The 17,544-nt window shown below is 41.4% G+C and overlaps 3 protein-coding genes and 1 long non-coding RNA gene across 4 annotated transcripts in view; 2 read left to right on the top strand and 2 right to left on the bottom strand.

Annotated features, from left to right (window-relative positions):
• The first annotated feature begins 3,109 nt into the window (after positions 1 to 3,109).
• LOC137172217 (mucin-13-like) lies at positions 3,110 to 4,721 on the top strand. Its single transcript, XM_067576518.1, has 5 exons — positions 3,110 to 3,219; positions 3,335 to 3,393; positions 3,535 to 3,966; positions 4,170 to 4,568; positions 4,639 to 4,721. Exons 1-4 carry the CDS (start codon positions 3,197 to 3,199, stop codon positions 4,562 to 4,564), a joined length of 909 nt encoding a protein of 302 aa, XP_067432619.1. The 5' UTR covers positions 3,110 to 3,196; the 3' UTR covers positions 4,565 to 4,568; positions 4,639 to 4,721.
• LOC137172219 (uncharacterized) lies at positions 3,774 to 10,749 on the bottom strand. Its single transcript, XR_010924913.1, has 2 exons — positions 10,666 to 10,749; positions 3,774 to 3,973 (listed from the first exon to the last, which is right to left on the bottom strand). It is a non-coding gene; the product is annotated as an uncharacterized lncRNA (long non-coding RNA).
• LOC137172576 (uncharacterized) lies at positions 9,616 to 10,607 on the top strand. The gene is made up of 3 exons (XM_067577087.1): positions 9,616 to 9,729; positions 9,845 to 9,903; positions 10,045 to 10,607. The coding sequence occupies exons 1-3, from the start codon at positions 9,707 to 9,709 to the stop codon at positions 10,605 to 10,607; spliced, it is 645 nt and encodes a 214-aa protein (XP_067433188.1). The 5' UTR covers positions 9,616 to 9,706.
• A 2,264-nt stretch (positions 10,750 to 13,013) lies between the features above and the next one.
• Positions 13,014 to 17,544, bottom strand: part of LOC137172188 (poly [ADP-ribose] polymerase tankyrase-2-like) — a 34,356-nt gene continuing 29,825 nt past the window's right edge. Inside the window, exon 30 of the mRNA XM_067576483.1 lies at positions 13,014 to 15,883. Coding sequence (XP_067432584.1) covers positions 15,827 to 15,883 — 57 coding nt within the window. The 3' untranslated portion in view covers positions 13,014 to 15,826. The remainder of the gene's footprint in view (positions 15,884 to 17,544) is intronic.

Here is a 17,544-nt window from a genome sequence, read left to right on the forward strand (position 1 = left end):
TCCTGTGGATAGTGACGCAGGTCGGAGTCGGTGTGGATTGAACAGATAGAACACCGCTGCTCACTTCTTGCTTTATATGTGAATTCACAGTTAAGTGTTATTCTTGCAGAGAAAATGAGCAGCTTGTGTGAATTCTCAGAAGGTTGGTTAACTTGCAGTTCTTATGCAGAGAGGGAACTATGAGAAAATCTGTTGAAACCAGATGCTGTTAACACAATAAGACAAACATCAAGTGATTGCGATTAAAATGTGTACAAAAACTTATACTAATGCTGCTGTGTCATTTTTAATGCTCTACTGTAAAATTGACTTATTCCTTATTTTGTTTTTTTAGTAAGATGTCACACACACAAGATGTAGTTCTGTATTAATTAAATTAATTAAATTCTGTAGGAGGTTGCAAGCAAACAACATGTCCGAGAGTGTGTTTATGTGTGTGTAAGTAAGTCACAGGGGCATGAAAATATGTTTACCCACAAATGGAGGGCCAGCAGAAAAAGTTTGGGAACCAGTGCTTTAAAATTCTTTTTTTTAAAAATGCTGAATAAATGTTTCTGAGTGAAATGACTCCTTTTATCATCAGAATTTGATCCATTTGGTCCGATAGAAGAGATTCACGATTAAATTATTTTATCCTTCGCTCATCCTTCCTCTTCCATCTCCTTCAAATCCTTTGCTTTACACCAGCTTTTCCACCTGATGGACTTAATATTTTTTCCTCACAGTGAATGTATCCAAGGGGTTTGTAGGGTCAGCCAAAACTTGTGCAAAGTTCATGCTAATCATTTTCAGGTGAAGTTGTGAGAGAACGTGTGCAGGATGCAGTTGAGATACGAAAGGCTACTTCTGCAGAATAAGCGCAGGTTTCAATGTGAGCTTCGATCTTTCAGGCCAAAGACACGTCGAATGCTCACACTGAGGATATTTCATGAGGCTTTAGAGATAGAACAGGTGGAGCGCTGTGATTATGACTCGATCCAGATGGAGAGGTCAGAGCTGATTAACATTCAGCTTCCTGCCAGACAGGGGAGAGGAGGAGAACGAAAGTCATCGACACACAGACATAAACTGCATGTGAAATGAAGTTTTCTCTCCACTACGAGTTCTGCAATCTGACAACAGTTTGTGTAAATTCATCTCAGTTTGACTGATTTGTCTATAATCTTCTCAATAATCTCCCCGCACCTGTGATCCTCTGTGATTTATGCTCAAATCCTGCTGTCGATTTAATTGCTCTCTCACTAATTAACTTCATCAGTTTCATTCAGTACAGAACAGACAGCTGTTGTCTGTAAAACAACAGAAACGCAGCAGGTGTTTCCCCTTTTCTGTGGAAAGAATGTTTTACTAAATTTTAAGATTCAAGGACAGTTTCTAATCTTTGATTCAGCGCTTAGCTAGTCGAGCTAGCAAGGCTTCGGAAAATTAGAAAACAGACGAGTTCAGCTGCCTCTCAGAAAACACAGAGATGTTGTATCACCGCTGTTTGAAAGTCCCTTCTAGATGGGTGAAAAGTTGTTCCAAAATGAAAGTTGAGCCAACGTTATCTGGCTGTCGGCTGGACGTCCTCTCTGGCCGTTCCAGCTATGTTGAAATATGCTGTCACCATCATCAACGGGCCTATTTAGCTTCTCTGCTAACATTTCTGTTTAGTGTTTATTCTGCAGTGCCTATATGTTTAAGATTAACAACTTAAAGGACGGGTCAGGAGCCCAAATGAACATTAAAACATGTTTTTCTTGCTGTAATCATTCCTCCTGTTCATACTGACCATTAGAAGATCCCTTCATAATGCACTTACAATGTAAGTGATGGAGGACAAAATCCACAGTCCTCCTTCTGTGCAAAAATGTATTTAAAAGTTTATCTGAAGCTAATATGAAGCTTCAGCGTCCAAATGAGTCAAATTAAGTAGATATCTTTCAATGTTACAGTCTTTTTAGTGCCAAAGTCCCTCTTTTTGTTACTATACTTCCACCTGCAGCTCAACAGGGAAACACTGTCCGAGGAAACACAAAGAATTTGATGCCAAAAAGACTGTAAATTTTCTGTTTATATCACTGCTATCCAAAGTTTTATGTGCATGTTGCGTTTTTAGCAGTACAACCAATGCTGGGATATCTAACAGCTGGAGAGTCTCCTTCAGTACTCAGCATGATGACATTTTGTTAAAACACACACACTAACACTGTGCATCATATGAAAATACACATTCAGACTCAGATCAGCCTGTGGCTGTGATTTTCTAAGTGTCTCCTCGCCTCTCGCTCGCTGTTTGAAGCTTTTGTTCCTCTCGCTGAAGCACTGCTGCAGTTTCATGGCAGCGAGGTCAGAGGTCAAGGAGCAGAACAGACAACAAACGCCACTGGGGCCTTAAGAGCTGTTTCTAACACACACTCGACTTTCATCTCCCGGAGAAGAAGAAGAAGGCCTGGATTGTGTCGGAGCCTCTTTCATTGTCTCTCTGAAGTCACTTCAGCACAATTAAACAGCCTTTGCACAACAGCGGCTTTTAAATGTTGATCAATAGAGACAGACGGAGATAAATACAGTGTTTATCCTCTTAGTTGGGGCTGTTGGAGTTGATGGAAGTATATATTTCAGCACACTGAGGATGGAACATAAAGCACTGAACAAACTAGATTTATTTATGAAAAAGGGTCACAGATATAAGTAAATCTTCAGATTGTCCTTGTTGTACTTCTGTGTTTTAATATGAGTGTTTTTATTTTTTAAATAAATTTGTGGTGATGTGTTTCTAGATTTCAGGATTTTATTGTTAAATTTGATGCTGAATGTCTTGTTTTCAATATTTTTTTTTAAATTTATTTCTTTGTCTTTTATCTTCTTGGTTGTATTTTCACTTTAACATGTCATCCCTTGGATTTTGCTGTACGTCTGCAATCCATAAATAAATCATATCAATAGAGAAAAAGAGAAGAAAGTATTGACTGTTTTGAAGAAGTTTGATTCATTTATGTCTATCAGAGTTCTTCCTCCATGACTGGAAACAGGTGCTTCTGCCTCTGATTGGGCTCCAGGTGTCATCAATGACTGTGATTGCAATAGAGAGCATGTGGAGCAGCAATATAAGGAGCGAGCAGCCACATTCAACTCACAGCTTCAAGCTTTGGGTCTATACTCCTCACCTGTCTGCTGCTGCTGAAGCTGAACTACTGTTGTTTGTGAGTCAAACATGGCACTCGGACTCTCTTTAAGGTGAGCTACATGTCTTTGTTTTCTCTTTTTGAGATGTTACTGCTAATATCTGTAACTTCCTAAGCAGTTTAACCTTCATGGTAGAAATAAGCTGCTCTTTGTAAAACTGTCACAGGGTTTCTTGGATCTGTCTGCTGTTCAGCAGTGGTGCATGCTTTCCTGCGACAAAAGGAGGTAAGTTTCCCTCTTTACCATCTTCAGACAGTTGAAATATTCATGACATGATCTTGGAGCCTTCAAAGGCTGCTAGATTCAAGTTGAAGCTTGTATTGACTACAGAAGGCTTGTTCCTGAGGCATCTATATCTCCTTCCAGACTACAAATATCCCTACACAGCTACCTGGCTCTCAGCTGGAGGATCTGCTCCTGGATCATCAAACCTTCAGTCTGGAGGTTCATATGCTCCCCTGGTGTCCCAGCAGCACGCACCATCTGCTAACCTTCAGCAGCCTGCAGTGTCCGTCCAACAGGCCAGCTCTCCCACTGGAAGCCAGTCCCCCTCCAGCCTGGGAGCTCCCTCCAGTATGGCCAACAGCTTTCTCGTAAGGTATGACTCCAGCGCTGCTGTCGCCCCCTCCTCGGGTGCCGGGTATGTCAGCCCTCCTGTTGGCACTGGGACCAAGACTCCCAGCTTCTCTGTGCAGCGTCAGCCCGCTTTTGGCTCCAGTGGAACATCAAACACAGGCTCGTACAGCCCCGTCTATGAAGCTCCTTCTCTCAGCTCTGTATACCCCGCTGGGAATGCAGGTACGCGCTTGAACAAGCCTTCACTTGCATCTTTTGAACATGCAAGTCTAATGCTATCTTGCACTCTTGCAGCCCAAATTATAGCTTGAATTTACCCTCAGTTTTTATTCTGAGGGTAAATTTCTTCTTTAATCACTGACTACTAAAGCTTTACTCTTCAAGCTCAAGATCTAATTTTGCTTTCTCTTAACATTTCAAAACAGCTTCCACCGGTGGGGTTGCTGCAACTGTCGCTTACCAAGACCCCTTCAGTGACAGCTCTCTCTCATGGGATAACATGCCTGAAGGAGCCGTCGCCTTCCCCTCAGCCCCCGTGGCCTACGACCCAAGCGCCTGGATGCCATCTCATGTCTCCCCGACCTTCCCAGTCTGGGACCCAGCTCAGGAGATTCCACAGGGTGGCAGCGAGGAGACGTCCCCTCTGCCACCTTCATCCTACATCATCCAGTCCAGAGACGGCTACCAGCGAGCAAGAGAGGCCTACTCCCACATGACATACTCCCCTGAGTATCTTCCACCAGTCTCTTCCTTCAGGGCTGCCAGAAGGACTGGCCTGTCTGCACCAGGGACTGGCTCCAAAGGAGGACAGAAGGTCTAATGAGGTAAAAATAAAAACTGAAGTTTGAGCTTATTTAAACTGTTCATAGCGACTGACTTCTGTCTTTGTTTCAGGGTAAACTGAGCTTCAGCCCTTCTGGAACCACTTCAACATGTGGATGAGTGTCTGAAAAGCATTAAAAATTTAACCATGAGAACTTGTATGCTTCTGTCTTTGCCTTACAAAACTGCTAACAGACAGACATGATCAAATGAGAACTTGCTTAAACTATAGTACCTTTGCTCCTGAATCTTAAATCTAAGGCCTTTTAAACACCACAGACCTAAAATTCTTGTTAGAGGTATGCAGTTGTCTTTTTGTAAGTACTTATGCAATGGTCAGTTAAAGGCTCAATCTCAAACAATATTCTCCATCAAAAGCTAGTACTGACATAGCCACAATGCAACTTGGCAAACCTGTGAGTCATACAACCTGTATTTCTTGGTTGAACAGTCATTGGTCAAGTAGGTTTACACATACAAGGAATCTGCCTGGTATTGTGGCGCTCAGTCAAAATGGAAGGTGGAGGGAAAACTACCATGGAATTGTACAGATTTACTATGAATGTACAATGTGTCTTCACAGGTGTGCAATGATATTTGTAGGGGTCCTGGGCCTTGTTGAGGACAGGAACAAACTGTCATGAGACTTAAGACTGGAGGGGAGTGTCTGGGAAAATTTCTGGGGTGAGAGGGGTTGGCCATGATCTTTCCTACTCACCTCAGTGTCCTGGAGGTACAGCGGGTTGCAGCCAATCACCACCTCACCACAGTGGGTGATACTTTGCAGTCTGCCCTTGTCCTTGGCAGCAGCATATCAGTTGGTGACAGTGGAGTAGAAGTGCACCATCATTGACTTTGGCAGGTTGAACTTCTTTAGCTGCCACAGGAAGTCATCCTCTGCTGAGCCCTCTTGGTGAGGCTGCTGATGTAGGAGAACTGGGATGATGGTGTTGAAAGTGGAGCTGAAGTACACAAATAGGATTCTGATGTAGGTTCCTGACAAGTCAAAGTGCTTGAGGATGGGATGGAGGGCCATGTTGACTGTGTTGCTGTTGTCTAAAGACTTGTAGGTGAACTGCAGATGGTCCAGCAGTGGGTCTGTAATAGATTTGAGTTGGGACAGCGCACTGCACTCAAAGGACTTCAATACCACAGAAGTCAGGGTGACGGCTCTGTAGTTAAGTCATGTGGTTCTTGGTTTTTGTGGACAGAGATGATGGCAGAGGGCTTGAAGAAGACTGGCACGTCCATGTCTCCAGTGAGGTGTTAAAGATGTCTGTGAACGCCAGAGACAGCTGGTCAGCACAGTGCTTCAGGGTGGAGGGAAAGACAGTCTGGTCTGGCTGCTTTGCAGGGCTACTTAACCAGCCTGCTACTGAGGTGGGGGAGATGGAGATGGTGGCTGGAGTTGGGGGAGATGATGTAAGGACTGTCCTTTTGTCTTTCAAATTGACAGCAGAACTCATTCAGGTTGTTGGCTAGGTGTGAGTTGTTTATGGAGTTGGGGGCTTTAAGTTTAAAGTTGGTGATCCATCTGAGACCTGTCATGGCAATTCACCTCTTGCACTTGACTTCAATGAAAGACACAATTTCTCATTACAGTCTTGTCACACTTTGTTGAAAGCTCAGAGCATGGCTGACTCACACTCGAAAGAGACGTACAAGCTGTTGCAGAGGAGTGAGCCCCAAAAAGTGGGGTGAATACTCCTTTATCTCTTTCACACCAACCCCCAGGAGTTGTTGTGACTGCCCATACAGACATGGCAGGTTATGCCTTCGTATGAACATCTTCTTCGTTTCTCTTTCACATGGGAACATACTGTCCAGACACACAAACATGGTTTCTATGACTGTCACTAAGCATTTTTAACTTTTCAGAAGTTCACATAAGTATTTATACATATTCATACAGTCACTTCCCTCACAGACCTCTCCAGACAGAAGCAGAGTCGTTAGCTGAGAACTATTGTTGGAGATTTAACCTCTTTAAACGTATCCCTGTTCCTACTCCTGAACGTCTCTTCCTTTTCCAACCTTACCCGTCTGAGTTTAGCTGTGAACCAGGGTTTGTCATTGTTGTAACTCACCCTGGTGTGTGATGGTACACAGTAGTCCTCTTAGAAGCTAACAGGACGTCACAGCCTCTGTGTACTCTTCCAGACTGTTGGTGGCAGTCCTGAAAACATCCCAGTCAGTACAGTCCAAACACTCACTCGTTATAGTGAAGGTATCTAAGAAGTTCCACTTCATAGATACCTTCACTACAGGCTTAGAGAGTTTTAATTTCTACCTGTATGACTGGATCAGGTGGACCATCGCATGGTCAGAGTGGCCCAAAGCAGCGCAGGGGTCAGAGTGGTTGGCACCGTTGATAGTATAACTTTGATCTAAAGTATTCTCCTCTCTGGTCGGACATTTAATAAACTGTATATTTCGGGAGGTCGTGGCTTAAATGACCTTTGTTAAAGTCACTGAGGACAATAACTAAGGAGTCTGGGTTTATCTGCTCCACACGCAGTATCTGATCGGTGAGTTTGACCTGTGCTTCCTTCATGTTGACCTGTGGTAGAATGTAAGCATAGACCAGTATGAATGACATGAACTCACGGGGGGAGTAGAAGGTGAGGACACCTTTTACCACAATGTCCAATAATTCCACAAATAAGGTGAACAAAGTGGGATATAAATCCGAAGAAGTTGTTTCTCTGATGGTCATTGATATTAGGTATTTTCTTTGTGTTGCATACATCTTAGGGAATGTAAGAAACCTTTAGTTGAGGCATCATGTTCATGTGTCATAAAGACAAATGTGGAATAACATCTAGTGTAGGGCCCTTATGTGTAAATTCTGTAGCTTGATAAGAATGGCGCCAAGATGTCTGACATGTTGACAGGTCCATATCATAATTCAACATACTAAGGAGAAGTCCACTGACAATGGAAAACATATGTTGAAGACATGGTAAGGTATAAAAGATCCCAGCTCAGTTTGCTTGTTCATTGTATTTGCATGTGACAGGACCCCGGCCGGAAATAAAGCTGTATTCAAACTTATGCTCCTTTTTGTGTCTCACTCTATTCGGGATCATCAAATTCACCTAGTTACAGTCATAATATCGTGTCTGGTGTAAGAATCCTGGGTACTGAAGCAAAACACAGTTTGCAAATAAAAAAAACAAAACAAAACAATGTGCACAGACACACTGAGGCAGCCATCCGTGGTGTCATTTTGATGACCTGGTGCTGTTCCTTATTCCCTCATTAGTTCAGTTTGTATTTTAGTCCTGTGGTTCAGTTCAGTCTTTGTTGGATCATTTTTTTGTTCTGATCTGTTTGTCTGAACTCCTGAGTCCCGTTCTTGTGTTGAACAAATAATATTGATTCTTCAGTTCCTACTGCCTGCTGTCTCCTGCATTTGGGTCCACCTGCACTGTTCCACCCAACAGTGGAGTCCTTCCGCTTCCCGGGAACCATCATCAGCCAGGACCTCAAACATCCGCAGCCTCACGAAGAAGGCTCAGCAGAGGATGTACTTCCTGCGGCAGCTGAAGAAATTCAACCTGCCAAAGTCAATGATGGTGCACTTTTACACCGCCATCATTGCGTCCATCCTCACCTCCTCCATGATCATCTGGTCCACTGCAGCCAAGGACAAGAGCAGACTGCAGTTTATCATCCGTTGTGCTGAGAAGGTGATCGGCTGCAACATGCTGTCCCTCCAGGACACTGAGGCGAAAGATAATGGCCAACCCCTTCCACCCCGGACATAAACTTTTTCAAATGCTCCCCTCTGGAAAGAGGCTGCTATCTATGGTAAATGGTAAATGGGCTGTCGAGACCAAAACCTCCCGACACAAGAACAGTTTCTTCCTGTCTGCAGCTGCCTCATCAAGTCTCCAGACCCCCATTGACACAGATTCTATCCCACCCATGAACATTACACGTTATATTGATGTAAAATCTATAATCTTATACTGCACATCTGTGAACCCAAAACATCTAACATGGCGTGTTACATTAATGCAATTATTTGTATTCTTGGTATTATTAGATTGCACATCATATATATCGTTTATAATGTGAATATTTGCACATTCCCAGTCAATATCTTGTTCATTATTTTTTAAACTCAAAAGATTTCTTGACATAAAATAGATTTTTACTTATTCTTTATTATAAAATTTGATTGATATATTTATATCACCTGTCTGTTGTGGTAGTTGTATACTTGTTTTTTCTATTAACTTCAATTTTTTTATTGTTATGCACCACAACACCTTGTATATGCAAACTTATTTGGCAATAAAACACTCAAAACCTGCTTAAAATTAGGACAAAGTGTCACAACTTTGGAAGGAAATTATAGTTGATTTAAATATTGACAGCAAAAAGTAATCACTAGCGAATTTGTAATTTTAAAATTAAATACCACTGAATTTATAGCATTACATCTGAAAACCATCTGTCTGTATTTATGTTGTCTGAATTCCAGTAGACAATCATCAATGTCAACGTCAATACACACTGTCGATCACTTGTACTCACTTCATAAACAACGTAAAAGATATTTTACATTTCTATATATGTAAATGGTACCGCTGCTCTTTGTCTGTATGAATGTTGCTTGATGAAGGTCTGTGGACAGAAACATTATTAATAAAGTGAGTACAAGTGATTGATAGTGTGCAGGATTTTTTTGTTCTTCTTTATGAACCTGTAAGACTTTCTGGAGAACAAGAACTTTGTTGTGTTTTTTAGGATTCACAAATTCAGATTCAGAAAATTCAGGTATACTATATAAACATTTCAGATTAAGAATTTATAACAAAAATATCATAAATATGATGAATTTCTGCAGATTACACTGCAGTTTTTGTCATGTTTAACAGACTTTTACTCTTTATTAAGTGTGTTTACATTCATTTGAATAAGAGTTCTTCCCCCACGACTGGAAACAGGTGCTTCTGCCTCTGATTGGGCTCCAGGTGTCATCAATGACTGTGATTGCAATAGAGAGCATGTGGAGCAGCAATATAAGGAGCGAGCAGCCACATTCAACTCACAGCTTCAAGCTTTGGGTCTATACTCATCACCTGTCTGCTGCTGCTGAAGCTGAACTACTGTTGTTTGTGAGTCAAACATGGCACTCGGACTCTCTTTAAGGTGAGCTACATGTCTTTGTTTTCTCTTTTTGAGCTGTTACTGCTAATATCTGTAACTTCCTAAGCAGTTTAACCTTCATGGTAGAAATAAGCTGCTCTCTGTAAAACTGTTACAGGGTTTCTTGGATCTGTCTGCTGTTCAGCAGTGGTGCATGCTTTCCTGCAACAAAAGGAGGTAAGTTTCCCTCTTTACCATCTTCAGACAGTTGAAATATTCATGACATGATCTTGGAGCCTTCAAAGGCTGCTAGATTCAAGTTAAAGCTTGTATTGACTACAGAAGGCTTGTTCCTGAGGCATCTGTATTTCCTCCCAGACTACAAATATCCCTACACAGCTACCTGGCTCTCAGCTGGTGGATCCGCTCCTGGATCATCAAACCTTCAGTCTGGAGGCTCACATGCTCCCCTGGTGTCCCAGCAGCACGCACCATCTGCTAACCTTCAGCAGCCTGCAGTGTCCGTCCAACAGGCCAGCTCTCCCACTGGAAGCCAGTCCCCCTCCAGCCTGGGAGCTCCCTCCAGTATGGCCAACAGCTTTCTCGTAAGGTATGACTCCAGCGCTGCTGTTGCCCCCTCCTCGGGTGCCGGGTACGTCAGCCCTCCTGTTGGCACTGGGACCAAGACTCCCAGCTTCTCTGTGCAGCGTCAGCCTGCTGTTGGCTCCAGTGGAACATCAAACACAGGCTCGTACAGCCCCGTCTATGAAGCTCCTTCTCTCAGCTCTGTATACCCCGCTGGGAACGCAGGTACGCGCTTGAACAAGCCTTCACTTGCATCTTTTGAGCATGCAAGTCTAATGCTCTCTTGCAGCCCAAATTATAGCTTGAATTTACCCTCAGTTTTTATTCTGAGGGTAAATTTCTTCTTTAATCACTGACTACTAAAGCTTTACTCTTCAAGCTCAAGATCTAATTTTGCTTTCTCTTATACCAAACATTTCAAAACACAGCTTCCACTGGTGGGGTTGCTGCAACTGTCGCTTACCAAGACCCCTTCAGTGACAGCTCTCTCTCATGGGATAACATGCCTGAAGGAGCCGTCGCCTTCCCCTCAGCCCCCGTGGCCTACGACCCAAGCGCCTGGATGCCGTCTCATGTCTCCCCGACCTTCCCAGTCTGGGACCCAGCTCAGGAGATTCCACAGGGTGGCAGCGAGGAGACGTCCCCTCTGCCGCCTTCATCCTACATCATCCAGTCCAGAGACGGCTACCAGCGAGCAAGAGAGGCCTACTCCCACATGACATACTCCCCTGAGTATCTTCCACCAGTCTCTGGCTTCAGGGCTGCCAGAAGGACTGGCCTGTCTGCACCAGGGACTGGGTCCAAAGGAGGACAGAAGGTCTAATGAGGTAAAAATACAAACTGAAGTTTGAGCGTATTTAAACCCATTTTCAAGGTGACTAACTTTTTTTTTTTTTTTTTTTTTTTTTTGGCAGGGTAAACCGAGCTTCAGATTGTTTGAAAAGTGTTAAAACTTTAACAAAAGACCTTTTTGTCTCTGCTTCTGTCTATGCCTCACAGAATTGTTAACTGGACTTAAACTGCCAGTATACTGAAATGACTACTTAACTTATCTGCCCACAGTTTAATCTAAAGCAACATTTTTAGACCTAAACCCTCAAATTTCCATCAGGTTACCAAGGTATTCTGGGTACTGAGAATACCTCGGCCCTAGGGATGTGTAAACGCCAGCAGAACTAAAGCTCAACTGAGAGGAAGAGCATATTATGTGTTATCTTGAGACACAGGGAGTTGGGGCTCTATCTTGCGCTGAACATTATGACTAAACACCCAAAAGTGAGCCACACTTCAGTGTGTTACCAATTAATGGTCTTAACCAGAGCTGGACTGACAGGTTATTCACTCTCACTTTGCTCTTTATAACAGATAAAAACAAGGAACATGATAAGAGACAGAAATGAGGAAAACAGACAACAGGAAATACAAAAACATTAACAGTGCTGCTGTTTGGACAGAGAAGCAGATCCTACATTAACAGAAAAGACACCTGAACATTCAGCTCAACGGGTTAAAGTGATTTTTACAAGCAGATGACAGGATCAAAATAAAATTTGAAATCTTCCCTCAGGATCTGAGTGAAGCTGGCAGGTGTTCAAACAATCTGCGCCGCTGTCATGCTGACTGATAGGATGTCAATCTTCTTCCAGACAGAGGCAGTTAGTGGCTGTATGTGATGTCTGCAGATCACATCTGAAAGGAGTGAGGTCATTAATAAAGAGCCAATGTCATGTCACTTCCTGTCAAGCCTCTGTTTCACTAGCTTCTGTAACTTAACATCTCTCATCAAGCATTTCTTTCATCTGTTTTTCTGAAAAAATAAAGCTTGTTCCTGGAGTTTGTTCCATATTCAAGGACAACACGGCTCCACGACAGCAGCTGCTGTCAGAAGTTGAAATTTAATTTTGTGAGAACAGATAAAAAGGTTTGTCATGTAAAGATTAAAGGACACATTCTACACATTTCCAGCTCTATATTTATATTCTGGGTTTCTACTGGGATATTTTTGCATAATTTCCAGTTAAAAACTCCTTATTTATCTTCTACTGGTCCTTTATGCAGCCCCTCAGTTCAGCCTGTGTCTGAAACAGGCCGTTTTAGCTCCTGTCTCTTTAAGGCCCGCCTCCCGATGAGCCCACTCTATTCTGATTGGTCAGCTTCAGGAAGCTTCCTCCAGCTGCGGAGGCTACATAAACAAACTATAGTAGCAGGATTTCACTTCTTTTTCCTTCTTTACTCCAAATGTCAACTTCTCAAATACGTTGGAGCTGAATCAGATCTGAAATATGAGAGTGAACAACACATGGAAACACCTTAGCAACCACCTTAGCAATCAAAGCTACAGAACAGACAGCTGTTTGCGGGCATGGGTGAACAATCTGATGTCATATCACGAGGAGGAAGTAGAGGTAACATAGCAAATGAAGCGTTAAGAGCAAGTTGAAACCCTGACTTTTGACTTGCAGGCAGTGTTTTTACTTATGTTTACATCAAGTTTTGGACCTTTGACCATTTATCCATTAGGAATGATTTGTAAATTATATCATGAGTCTGTCGCTTCAACGCTTTGGATAAATCAAGTCCTGTTAGCCTCAACTGTAATTTAAGCTTAATGCTAGCATACCAAAGTTTACATGCTTATTTTAGCATTAAAAGAGCTTCATAATGTAGAATTTAAACTTTTAAGCCTTTCTGATGTTAAACTGGGTGTACACATTTGTGATAGAATAGAATAGTATAGTAATAGTAATAGAAAATCACAGACAGAATCATTAAGAAGTCATTTATTTCCTCCAAAATGTCTGCCGCTGTGTAGCTGACAGCATCCTGATTCTGCCAATTAAAAACTAGACACTGAGGAACAGGTTAAACAGCTCAGGACTGTTTCACACATCTGAACCAGTCAAGGTGAACTTGTTTTAACATATAAACCGCCCAGCTTCACTATTAAATATCAACATGACAAAACACCAATAGTTATTTGTATATATTTAACAAGGGGGGAAAGTAGGAAGTTTCTAGTTCTTAAATTAAGTATTTTGAAAGTTTTTTTTTTTTTTACAAGATGCAATAAAAGTGTGGTCCAACACACCTTGTGGTTCAATAATGTGTGAAACAGAGTAAAGAGTTTGTTTCCAAAATGCCACAAAACTTCTCTCCTTAAGTTTGTTTTTCATTTTTCTAATAAATTCTAACAGTTTGAAGGACCTGAAATACTTTAAATAGCACCATTTTGTTCAATTTTGATCAATCAGTTTGTAGAGTAAATGTTTATTGCCCCATTTTGGAATCAAATTCTTCACATTCAGCTGCTGATTTGCAAAATGAGGAACCTATAATTTGCCTGGAGGTGGACAGACAGACAGACAGACAGACAGCACCACATTACCATGCAATAGGACACGAAACGTCCCTGTTAGTGTCCATTAACTTCATATTACAGACGACAGGAGAAGAACTCAAAACAGTAGAACAGTCAGAGCAGATTTACATATGTGACATTCATTTTTGTTTTTCCTCCTTCGTTGGTTTAAAAGTGAGAATGTAGAAAGAAAACCACAGGCAGCGTGTTTGTTTTCCAGCCTTGCCACTGCACGTTCACCACGCTGTGCCAATACTACACAGTTGGACAAAATTACTACTTAACAGCTGGATCACATTTTTTAGTATTTATCTGTATGCAAGATCTCCGCCTGTGACAGCTTTTTAACTTCATTTAGACAGGAAAACAGTGAACCATATGAGCTGGACAGAAATTGTTTTTTTTCTCATTGCTGCTAGTTTCTAGCTAACGGAATTTGATGCTTCCTACTAGCACATCGTGTAAGCTAACGCACAAAACTAAAGCTGTGTCTCAAATCACATACTTCCGTTAGTACACTTCCATGTAGTACACCGCGTACACTATGTACTTACTCACGTAGTGTGCGAATTTCGACAGGGTAGTGTTGTCTCAAATCAAACATGGCCGTTGTGCACTTGCTGGAAATGATGATCGCAAATTAGCATTAACTAGCGTTAGCATTTGCGTTATTGTTTGCGCCATTAAATCATTACAGACTGCTAAATTAACCCAGTAAAGATACTGATGGCTTATATTCGACGACAGTATAGTGGTGCTTAGTGCTGAAAAACATGTATAGTTACAACGTCCTCGGCCGCCATTTACAGAAAAGTGGTCCCTCCCCTTCCGCTACGCAGCCAAAATGGCAGCCATTGAGGGCAAGAATTGTCCATAGTTCCACACTCAAATTTTTTACTGTTTTGAGTGCATTTTTTCCGTACTTCTCAGTGAGAACGCACTTATGCACTCAAAATGTTAAGTGTAAGTACAGAAGTATGCGATTTGAGACACAGCAAGTGTTTCTGTTTTGGACAACTTCTGCTTACTTCATTCTTTTTTGATTTGTGTTTTTGTACCATATTTTGCATACTGGTTGAATACTTTATTTTTGTCGCCCTGCTAACAAGCTAATCCTTAACTGAAGCTCCGTACTGGTGCAATCTTGGTGCAGTAGATGGTTTCCCTTTGCAGTGGAAAAACCATGTTTGTGCGTTTGTAAGCTTTCTAAGCTAATGGTAAACATATTCAGGCTTTCTTGTGTTATTTAATTGGCTGATAATCATAATATTACCCAATCAGAGGCTGCATTTCATTGAGGCTGATTCAGACAACATGAATTGAATCAGACTCCTGCAGAGAAAATCAGCTCTTCAACCTGCCTCAAAACCCAAGTAAAGAGATATTTTTCCACAATATAAATGTTAATAAACTAACATGCTTGTACAAAAAATATGTATACACAACATCTTTGTAAAATACAAGTAATACTTCACCTCGTTAGTGTGTTGCCAGGCAACACATAGAGTTGTTTTTGGAAATGTTTGTCAGGAGAGACTGAGCAAGCGTTTGCTCTTCAGAGAGGATGAATCATTTTCAGCAACATCCGAGTGTCTCCTGCTGAACAGCGAGCATCAGCGTTCGTCGTCAAAACAACATTTTGCAAAGACGGTTTATGCTGCGGAGAGCAACTGTGAATTTTGATCATTTTCATGTCAAATTAGCTTCTGTATGGAACAAAAAAACTCTGCCATTCTTGAGGTATAAATACTTTAAAAGCTTATTGGGTAAATTAAATAAAAAGGCATGGTAGTCCAACTGAAAACAAGGCTTCCTTCTCTGAAAATTTCACATTTTTGTCCCATTTAATAATTTTTTTAGGTTTAAACTTAAGCCAAGAGCTTCGACACCGATGCGATGAAACTGACACATCCTCACTAGACGTACTGTAACCCTGAATCACTGGACAATACTGTTATAGTGACAAAAGGACAAAATCAAACAGTCACATCACATCACATCATGGATAATAAAGTGCAAAAAACAAACAATAGAAAAAACAGCAAAAAACAGGCATCTGATTAAAAACCTACATGTTTTTATACATTGTATAAATAAAGTTTGTCTTTGTGCATGCAGTTAGTAAAGCAAACGCTCAACTGATGAACTACGTTGAGCACTCTTCCTCTGCATTTCTTTGTAATGTCCTCTTCACTTTCATCATCGTCCTCTTCCTCCTCATCCGTCCGCTTCAGGCTTCATGATCTGGTAGGTGATCAGGTACTCTGGATAGGCCTGCGGGCAGCAGAGAGGCGTTCACTGACACTCAGTAAGGCTAAAAACTCTGCTGACATCAGCTCTCCTGCTTGCATTAAGGTTCAATTAGAAAAAAAGAAAGCAATCCCTGGAAGATTTCAGATTTCTGTCATTAAATTATGAACAGGGGATTAAACATTTCTGTAAAATCTTATGTGGATTAAGAAAAGAGTTTTATTTATGCACCAGCAAAAGACAAATTTCCATCATTGCCTGCATTAACGGACAATAAAGTTTTCTTGAATCTTGAATTTTGAAGGGTAAACGTTAAAAATTATGGTGAGTTTTTAAAAAAAATTTCTACCGTTTTTGTAAAAACATGTCAATAGATTTTACAAATATGTTTTCATGTAGAATTTTCTCTATAAAGGGGAATTATTCTGTTTTAACAGGAAGTATAGTGATTGTTTTATTTTACAAACTGTATGTCTTAATCTCTTCTTTCATGTCGCTCACTTGGAGAGCGCAGTGGGCACTGTCATATTTTGTCGCGTTTAATGATTGGGTTGTGTTACTAACGTCGCCATGGAGACTGGAGACTTTTAACGTCCTTGTTTAATTAGTCCCTGTCGGGAGGATATAATGCTGTCCTGCTAAGATTACAGCGAGGAAAACCTCTTTCACTGTTCATTTGGACGCCTGACTGCTGTTTTAAGACACGTGAAAAACTGTGAACCTGAAATTTATCAAAAACGACGATCAGCAGCTAAATCATATAATATTAGTTTCCACCCCACTAACCACAAAATACAACATCACATCGAATATACCAATCAGCACCAAAATACCCATTTTGCTATTGATAAAATTCTGCACTGCTTTCACTTGCAGGAAAAGACATGAAGACTGAAAGACAGAAAATGTGACAATATGAATGTGGTTCAGTGAAGAGCAGTGAGCAGCTGTGATAATGCTCCTCTTCATCTCTTCAGTCCTGCCGCTTTAAAGGCGACCACCGCATGTAATTTCAAAGGCTAAAAACACTGCTGATTGCTTGAGTGGACTTCAATTCACGCCGGATTGTGAAGTGCCACTTATGTGCAGCTATTGGTTGCGGCAAAAGACATCACATCGTCCAGTCGTCTGAACACAAGCTGTGGTTTCCACTTATACGACGACTATCTGCCATGTTGCTCTTTTATGTAGGAGGCAACTCTGCCCTTCAAAGGAAAACTGATGCTAAGCTAAGAGCTACGAGCGCCAAAGGTCGAGACGAAGCTTCAGATTGCCTGTCGACATAAAATATACCACACTGTTCCCATACATGTGGGCTGTTTGGGTGTTTTTATGATGCTTCTCTTTCAACAACAAAAAAAGTATGTGATGCTTTTTTTCCATTTACTATTTAATACCAGTTGTTGCCCTTTTTTTTTTTCCAATCGCTGTCAATCAATCATCTGAACAATCAGCAGCCAGGAGGTCAAAGGTGTTTTGAAGTAATTGTTGTGAGCAGAGAAGAGAAGAGAGGAGCTGACAGGAAGATAATTTGAAGACTACTCGATCGACTGAACAATCAGCAGTGTCATAAACAAGCATCAGCCAGGAGTTCAAATGTGTTTTAAAGCCATTACTGTAAACAGAGAAGAGAAGAAAGGACCTGACAGGAAGGTCGTTTCAACAAATGACACATAAACACCATA

This window comes from Thunnus thynnus, chromosome 20, assembly GCF_963924715.1.
Source record: "Thunnus thynnus chromosome 20, fThuThy2.1, whole genome shotgun sequence".
Lineage (NCBI taxonomy): Eukaryota > Metazoa > Chordata > Actinopteri > Scombriformes > Scombridae > Thunnus > Thunnus thynnus.